At 63.0% G+C, this 9,032-nt stretch overlaps 1 protein-coding gene across 1 annotated transcript; it reads left to right on the plus strand.

The window, feature by feature from the left end:
* The first annotated feature begins 5,715 nt into the window (after positions 1-5,715).
* On the plus strand, positions 5,716-6,984 carry S1pr4 (sphingosine-1-phosphate receptor 4). The gene is given in 2 exon segments (XM_042669900.1): positions 5,716-6,766; positions 6,768-6,984. Coding segments are annotated over 2 exon segments (1,167 nt in total). The 5' UTR covers positions 5,716-5,758; the 3' UTR covers positions 6,927-6,984.
* Positions 6,985-9,032: the final 2,048 nt, after the last annotated feature.

Below are 9,032 nucleotides of genomic sequence, written 5' to 3' on the forward strand. Positions count from 1 at the left end.
GGCAGCGGCCCGGGGCGGGGCGCCAGGCGTGGGGCGCGCGGGGGCGCGTGGGGCAGCCGCCCGGGGCGGGGCGCCAGGCGTGGGGCGCGCGGGGCGCGTGGGACAGCGGCCCGGGGCGGGGCGCCAGGCGTGGGGCGCGTGGGACAGCGGCCCGGGGCGGGGCGCCAGGCGTGGGGCGCGTGGGGCAGCGGCCCGGGGCGGGGCGCCAGGCGTGGGGCGCGTGGGGCAGCGGCCCGGGGCGGGGCGCCAGGCGTGGGGCGCGTGGGGCAGCGGCCCGGGGCGGGGCGCCAGGCGTGGGGCGCGTGGGGCAGCGGCCCGGGGCGGGGCGCCAGGCGTGGGGCGCATGGGGCAGCGGGCCCGGGGCGGGGCGCCGGGCGTGGGGCGCGGGGCGCGTGGGGCAGCGGGCCTGGGGCGGGGCGCCAGGCGTGGGGCGCGTGGGGCAGCGGGCCCGGGGCGGGGCGCCAGGCGTGGGGCGCGCGGGGCGCGTGGGGCAGCGGGCCTGGGGCGGGGCGCCAGGCGTGGGGCGCGTGGGGCGCGTGGGGCAGCGCCCGGGGACGGGGGCGCCAGGCGTGGGGCGCGTGGGGCAGCGCCCGGGGACGGGGCGCCAGGCGCGGGGCGCGTGGGGCAGCGGGCCCGGGGACGGGGCGCCAGGCGTGGGGCGCCAGGCGCGGGGCGCGTGGGGCAGCGGGCCCGGGGACGGGGCGCCAGGCGTGGGGCGCCAGGCGCGGGGCGCGTGGGGCAGCGGGCCCGGGGACGGGGCGCCAGGCGTGGGGCGCCAGGCGCGGGGCGCGTGGGGCAGCGGGCCTGGGATGGGGCGCCAGGCGTGGGGCGCCAGGCGCGGGGCGCGTGGGGCAGGCAGCGGGCCCCGGGCAGGACCGACCCCGTGGTCCCTGCTCGGCTCTGCCTTTCGCCACCCCAGACGTCTGAGGGCTCCGCCGTGTCCTCTGTGGAGGGAAAGGCGCCAAATGGCATCAAATGGCCAATGGCTGAGGTGGAGGAAGACGTAGGAGAACAGTTCAAGAACTGCGTGGTCTCCCTGGAGCCCCCCCTCCAGTGACGTCACCGGGAGGAAGTCCTGGATGCGCTGTGGTGACGTCATCAGGACACTTCCAGAGGATGGACTCCATATGTCGCCTCCCCCCCTGGTGGACAATGTCGGAAACTGCTGCCGGAAGGGCTTTTTCTTGCCCCTGGGGAGCCTCCAAGCCCTCAGTCTCCTACTCTGGCTTGCAGAGGAGGGGAACTGAGGCTCACAGGCTGGGATCAAGGCACACTCTACCCCATCCACCTTCTGTATTTATTCCCTCTCTTCTTCAGGACCCCAGTTGGGGGTACACATTAAAGACAGTCCTCTGGAGAGGAGTGGTTTCTCGGGGGTGTCTTGCCACTAGCATCTGTTCCTCATCCCCACCCTGATCTCTCCTGAGGGGCAGCGTGGTGGAAAGGTGACATTATAGGAAAGAAAAAAAAAAGTTCTACTTGTTGTCTGCCCACTTGTGAGACTCTGCTCATTTTGTGCCAGAATGTGGAGTAACCCCTTTCCCCAACTAGAGGGTCTCGGGAGCAGACTCCTCTGCTCCTGTGTACTCTCAAGTCCAACAGTCACAATACCTGGTTCCTCCTCCTCTCCTTCCTCTTTCTTCTCTCCTTTTTATTTTCATTCCAGCTCCTTCCTTCCTTTTTTCCTTCCTTCCCCTCCCCCCACCCCCCTTGCCCATCCTAGGGCTTGAACTTAGGGCCTAGTATTGTCCCTGAGCTTTTTCACTCAAGACTAGCCCTCTACCACTTTGAGCCACAGCTCCACTTCTAGTTTTTCTGGTGGTTCACTGGAGATAAGAGTCTCACAGACTTTTCTGCCAGGACTGGCTTTGAACCATGATCCTCAGATCTCAGCCTCCTGAGTAGCTAGGATTACAGTGTGAACCGTTGATTTAGTTTTGGAGATCGGAAATCTGGATCACCCACAGGGCAACCTTGTTCAGATTTTCCTCTTTTGGGGAGTGAGGAGTATTGGGGTTTTTCTCTAGAGCCTCAGTCCTGTTAAGCACATGCTCCCCCACGGAGCCACACCCCAGAACTTTTCCCTTCCCTACAAAATAGTCACACTGATCAGTAAGTCTACCCTACTGATCCATCAAAAATTTGATTCTATGTACAAACACTTTGTTTCTAAATATGCTCACTCTGGTAGATCTCAGGATTAAGGGTTCAATGGATCGTTGGGCAGCTCAGGTTCAATTCACACCTGGCACTTTCTAGAAAATTCCCTAACTAGGGTTTGTCTGGTGTCTGCAATGATTTGACTAAAAGGAGGGATGGGTTTGACCAGGGAAGACCAGAGAAGTCTTAACCCCCAAGTCCTGAAATCAACATAACTAAGGAAACATCGTCTTCACCATTTTTTTGTTGGTGCTGGGGTTTGAACTCAGGACTGAGCAGATGCTGAGTGTATGGTCTCCTGTGTGAGCCAGGCCCCTACAGCCTGAGACATACCTGCCCCACTTGATCCTTGCCCCTAGGACATGGAACTGTCAGGGCTTGGGCCCTGCCCCTGAGCTCTTTTGCTCAAGGCTGTGCTTCACCACAGCTCCCCTTCTGGACTTTTGGTGGCCAATTGGTAATAGGAGTCTCAGGGACTTTCCTCCCTGGGCTGGCTTTGATTCATGATCCTCACATCTCAGCCTCCTGCGTAGTGCAGTGAGCCACCAGAAACTGGCTGTCATGTACTTTTTTAACCTATCAACAAAAAAGTAGTGTTTTTTGTTTGTCTCTTGGTCCTGGAGCTTGAACTCAGGGCCTAGGCACTGTCCCTGGGCTTCTTTTGCTTAAGGCTAGTGCTTTACTACTTAAGCCACAGTGCCACTCTGGCTTTTTTGGGGGAAGGGGTAGTTTATTCTTCATGGCTGGGCACCAGTGGCTCACACCTATAATTGTAACTACTCAGGAGGCTGAGATCTGAGGATCATGGCTCAAAGCCAGAGCCCAAGCGTCCTCGAGACGCCTATCTCCAATTAACCACCAAAAAAAGCTGGAAGTAGAGCCAGAGGCTCAAGTTCTAGAGTACTATCTTTGAGCACAAATGCTCAGAGACAGTGCCTAGGCCCTGAATTCAACCCTAGAGCTGGCACCACAAAAAATAAAATGGAAAAGGCTGACTGGGAAGGTGGCTTAGTAGTAGGGTGCTTGCCTAGCTTGCATGAAGCCCTGGGTTCGCTTCCTCAGTACCACATACACAGAAAAAGCTGGAAGTGGCACTGTGGCTCAAGTGGTAGAGCACTAGCCTTAAGCAAAAGAAGCCCAGTGCCCAGGACTGGCAAAAACAAAACAAAGTCCCTGGAGGGAAAAGCCTTCACTACACTTGATAAGGCAACTCTAGGAATCAACTTGCACCCCAGGTGGTATCTGTTAGGTCTGCTTATATAGTCAGAAAGGGAGGGAAGGGGGCATGACTAACCTGTCTGCACCAATCATAGTCCTTCATGCAAATGAGGGTGGGCTGCCACTAATCACAATCACAGCACAGTCTTTATCCAAATGAAAGACTCTGGGCTGGGAAGGTGGCTCAGTGGTAGAGTGCTTGCCTAGCATGCATGAAGCCCTGGGTTCGATTCCTCAGTACCACATACACAGAAAAAAAGCCATAAGTGGCGCTGTGGCTCAAGTGGTTGAGCAGTAGCCTTGAGGAAAAAAGCTCAGGGACAGTGCCCAGGCCCTGAATTCAAGCCCCAGGACTGGAAGAAAAATTAAAAAAAGGACTTTGCACCAACCACCTGTCTCCCAGTGGGCCCTGGCTCTCTCTCTCTCTCTCTCTCTCTCTCTCTCTCTCTCTCTCTCTCTCTCTCTCTCTCTCTCTCTCTCTCTCTCTCTCTCTCTCTGTGTCTCTGTCTCTCTCTGTGTCTCTGTCTCTGTCCCTGGCTCTGTGTCTCTCTGACCTGGATGGAAGAGGTTTCAGGGACTTCTAGGTTCCACTGGGATGATGAAAAGCCCAAAGCGAGCTGTTTGGATTCTAAATAGCACCCCTAAAAGGGGCCTGGGGGTCTTGAAGGGCAGTGGTGATTCCAGGGGAAGGGTGGGAAACGTCCAAGGTAAGCCTGGGATGCTGCAGGGTACCAGAAAGTTCAGGAAGTGTGTGGGGAAGGATGGAGACACCGCCCGCCCGCCCCCAGCGGTGGCAGCAGGTGCTGCCCTCTGGTGTCCGCAGCCGGAGTCGCAGTCTGATGTTTCAAGTGGTGTGTACGGCCTGACCGCTGCCTTTGCTGGCAGTCTTTATGGCTCCAGGCAGACAAGCAAGCCGAGCCAGAGAAGGGAAGGGCTAATAACTGTCAGTGAAGGGAGCTAAGCTGGGCCTGGTAGCCATGTCAGTAATCCTGGCACTTGGGAGATGGAGGTAAATTGGGGCGGGGGGGGGGGGGGTGAGTTCCAGGCTAGCTTGGGATACCTAACAACTTCACAGACAGCTTATGCCTTAGGGGGAAATTCTATCTCAAATAAAAGTGTAAGCCAGGAATCCATTTGCATCGATCGATCGATTGACAAATGGTGTGTCCTCGCACCCAAAGTCCCTCCCCCAGGGCAGCAGGGAATTCACATAAGGTCACTGTCAGCAGCACACCCGGCTGCGTCAGATGCTCCCTTCCACGGCTCATCGCCCTTGTCCTGAAGCTATTGCCTCTGGGAGACACCCAGCTGCATCGTGGGGATAGGAATCAGCCCAGGAACAGGGGTTCACATCGGGTTGTACATCCAGCCAGACTCGGGTCAATCAGGGATCCAGGCCCCATCTAGGGGAAGGCTGTCTGGGATCTGGGCTTTCTCTGTGCTGCTTCCTGACTCAGTGATCTTTGTGGGCTGGAGTTGAAACTCCGTGTGTTATGCCCAGCCACACCCCCCGCCCCTTCTCTCCCCCCTCTTTCTGTTTGGTCGAGTCACAGAGCTGCCCACAGCTGCACAGTAAACAAGGGGGGAGGGATGGCAGTGCCAGGAACTTGGGGTGCTCTTGGTCTTCCCCTGGCCTCTTCTAGCCCTCTCTTATCCTGTCCTCTCTAGGGATGCATCTACTTCTTGGGGGGGGGGGGTACCTGACCCTATCAATAGCATACGTGTGCCCTGGGGCCAGGGTCACCTCCCCCTCAGACCCATAGCAATCTTCAGTTGAGTCACCTTAAGCCTGTGTACACAGAATGGGGGGGTGCACCCACAGTTCTTGTGTCTCCCACGTCCTGGAGCAGAGGTGGTAGCTACTTCTGCTCCCTGCAGGGCGGAGGGCACAGGGGCTGGAGACCATGAGCGAGCTCCCAGCATTCACATTGCTTCACAGAGCCTCAGTTTCCCCAAGCAGAACAAGTTGGTTATGGAAAGGGGAGGAGGATGTGTGTGTATGTGTGTGTGTGTGTGTGTGTGCTGACATGTGTGTCGGGTGTGCCTGGAGCGCACAGCCATCTTGGGGGGACAAGGGCAGTAGAGGGTGACAGGTGGCTTTCATTTCCCATCTGTGACCCGCAGCTCCACCCCCTCCCCCCTTGCTTTCCAGGATGGACAGTGGCTGGCTGGGGTAGAACTGGGGAGGGGTGTGTGTGTAGGAGGGTGCTCCCCAGAGCGGTCAACCGTCGCTGGGGTGGCCCCTCCCAGTCCCAGCTTCCCCCCCCCCCCCCCCACCCCGGGGCACCTTGAATAACAGGAAATTTCAAACAACAGGAAACCCAGCTTAGGCTGTGGCTCCACCCTGCCCCAAGGCCTCAGTCTGCCCCCAGGGGAGGCCATGAACGCCACGGGGTCACCGTCCCCAGTGGCCCTGGAGTCCTGCTACTGGCTGGCGGCCGGGGGACACAGCCGGCTGATCATCTTGCACTACAACCACTCTGGCCGGCTGGCTGGACGCGTCAATGGTGGGGAACCGGAGGACAGCAGCCTGGGGGCCCTGAGGGGCTTGTCGGTGGCGGCGGGCTGCCTGGTGGTGCTGGAGAATGCGCTGGTCCTGGCGGCCATCGGCACCCACATGCGCTCCCGGCGCTGGGTGTATTACTGTCTGGTCAACATCACCCTCAGCGACCTGCTGACCGGCCTGGCCTACCTGGCCAACGTGCTGCTGTCCGGGCCTCGCACCTTCCAGCTGGCCCCCGCCCAGTGGTTCCTGCGTGAGGGCCTGCTGTTCATGGCCCTGGCCGCGTCCACCTTCAGCCTGCTCTTCACAGCCGGCGAGCGCTTCGCCACCATGGTGCGGGTGGCCGAGAGCGTGGCCACCAAAACCAGCCGGGTCTACGGCTTCATCGGGCTGTGCTGGCTGCTGGCCGGGCTGCTGGGGCTGCTGCCGCTGCTGGGCTGGAACTGTGTGTGCGCCTTCCAGCGCTGTTCCACCCTCCTGCCCCTCTACTCCAAGGACTACATCCTCTTCTGCGTGCTGCTCTTCGCCCTCATCCTGGTGGCCATCCTAGGCCTCTACGGGGCCATCTTCCGGGTGGTCCGGGCCAACGGGCAGAAGGCCCCGCGCCCTCCGGCCCGGCGCAAGGCCCGGCGGCTCCTGAAGACGGTCCTCATGATCCTGGTGGCCTTCGTCGTGTGCTGGGGACCCCTCTTCGGCCTGCTGTTGGCTGACATCTTCGGCTCCAACGTCTGGGCGCAGGAGTACCTGCGGGGCATGGACTGGATCCTGGCCCTGGCTGTCCTCAACTCGGCCATCAACCCGCTCATCTACTCGTTCCGCAGCCGGGAGGTGTGCCGCGCCGTGCTGGCCTTCCTGTGCTGCGGGTGCCTCCGCCTGGGCCTGCGGGGGTCCCGGGGACTGCCTGGCCCGGGCCTCCGAGGCGCACTCCGGAGCGTCCACCACCGACAGCTCGCTGCGGCACCGAGACAGCTTCCGGGGCTCGCGATCGCACAGCTTCAGGATGCGGGAGCCCCTGTCCAGCGTCTCCAGCGTGCGGAGCGTCTGAGGACGCGCGGGGCCGGCCTGGGGCGCGGCGGACAGGCGTGGGAGCCCCGGAGGGGGGGGTGCGGGGAGAGGGGCGCACAGCCCCGGGGGTCCCCTCCCCGGGGGTGCGGGGAGAGGCGTGGGAGCCCGGGGGTGTGTGTGTGCGGGGAGAGGGGCGCGCGCACAGCCCCGCGGGGTCCCCTCCCTGGGGGTGCGGGGAGAGGCGTGGGAGCCCGGGGGGGTGTGTGTGCGGGGAGAGGGGCGCACAGCCCCGGGGGTCCCCTCCCCGGGGGTGCGGGGAGAGGGGCGCACAGCCCCGGGGGTCCCCTCCCCGGGGGTGTGGGGAGAGGGGCGCACAGCCCCGGGGGTCCCCTCCCCGGGGGTGCGGGGAGAGGGGTGCACAGCCCCGGGGGTCCCCTCCCCGGGGGTGCGGGGAGAGGGGCGCACAGCCCCGGGGGTCCCCTCCCCGGGGGTGCGGGGAGAGGGGCGCACAGCCCCGGGGGTCCCCTCCCCGGGGGTGCGGGGAGAGGGGCGCACAGCCCCGGGGGTCCCCTCCCTGGGGGTGCGGGGAGAGGCGTGGGAGCCGGGGGGGGGGGTGTGTGCGGGGAGAGGGGCGCACAGCCCCGGGGGTCCCCTCCCCGGGGGTGCGGGGAGAGGGGTGCACAGCCCCGGGGGTCCCCTCCCCGGGGGTGCGGGGAGAGGGGCGCACAGCCCCGGGGGTCCCCTCCCCGGGGGTGCGGGGACGGGGGCGTTGGCGTGACCCCGCTGTGTGTGACCCCGGGGCGGCCGGGCCGCTCTCTGGGCCGGGTTGGGGGCACCGGGCTGCGGAGCCTGGTTCCCGCCTCTCCCAGCCCCGCAGCCGGCCCCCACCCCGCACCCCGGGGCCAGTTCCCGTTTGAAGTCGCCGCCGCCGGCGGTCTGATTGGCGGCGCGAGTGTGCGTGCGTGCGCGCGTGAGCCGACAGTGAACGGCCGGTTGCGTGCGCGTGCGCGGTAGGGGGAGCGCGCAGCCGTGGAGGGGTGACCAAGCCTTGCGCGTGCGCGGTGGGGGCGCGGGCGCCAGCGGGCGCGCGCGCTCGAGCAGAGCCCTGTCCCTGCGCTCCCCGCCCCCTCCGCACGCATGCGCGCGCGCGTCCGTGTGAGCCCCGCTCGCTGCCAGGCAGGAGCCGGGGACCGACCCTGGTCACCTCGCTCTTCTCGCTCACCTCCTCCTTGGTGAAGCCCGGACCGACCCTCGGAGGACGGGGGGCTTCCCCTCGCTCCCCTCCTCGCAGATCCGGGCTTTGAATGGTTGGGGGGATTCAAATCTAGGGGTGGTGGAGCCGCCCCCCAACTGTGGGAACAGGGTTTGCCCCCAGCAATGGTATTTAACTTGCATTCGTTTACATGAAGTGGCACCCCGGATTGGTGGCCAGGGGTGACCCCCTCCCCATCATCCCCACCCCAGCCCCCAGGGTCTCCCTGTGGGGGGGGAGATGCTGGGAGGGGGTGAGGCTGGGACTCGGGGTGCGGATTGCAGCTCAGGTCCCAGCGCGGGGCCCGTCCAGGGACGGCTGAGCCCACGGCCCCCCACTTCTCACCAGCCACTTGTCGTTCTGTAAAATCATTAAACTGAGCGAAATGTGAAGAATGCAGCTTCTCAGTGTCTTGCTCTCCTAGGAACACCTTTCGTCTGGCTCACTTCTGCGCCCCGGGAGATCGTCGTCAGGTCAAGGTGGGCAGGGCTGGGACACCCTCCCCCAGGACACACATTGTCTGGTAGTCTGGGGTGACCCCATTCTTCCGGCTCTGGGCCTGTGCAAGCTCCTCCATCTATGCGTCTCTCTCTCTTTGTACCTTTTTTAACATTTTGGTCAGTCATGGGGCTTGAACTCAAGGCCTGGGTGCTGTCCCTGAGCTTTTTCACTCAAGGTGAGCTCTCTACCACTTGGAGTCACAGCGCCACTTCCGGTTTTTCTGGTGGTTCATTGGTGGCAAAAGTCTCATGGACTTTCCTGCCTGGGCTGGCTTTGAACTGAGATCCTCAGATCTCAGCTTCCTGGGTTGCTAGGATTACAGGTGTGAGCCTCCGGGGCCCAGTTCTGCATCCATTTTCCTGCCCTACCTCTCACTGTGTCTGGTTGACAATT

Source organism: Dipodomys spectabilis, unplaced genomic scaffold, assembly GCF_019054845.1.
Source record: "Dipodomys spectabilis isolate Male_0828 unplaced genomic scaffold, ASM1905484v1 ptg000511l, whole genome shotgun sequence".
In the NCBI taxonomy this organism is placed as follows: Eukaryota; Metazoa; Chordata; class Mammalia; order Rodentia; family Heteromyidae; genus Dipodomys; species Dipodomys spectabilis.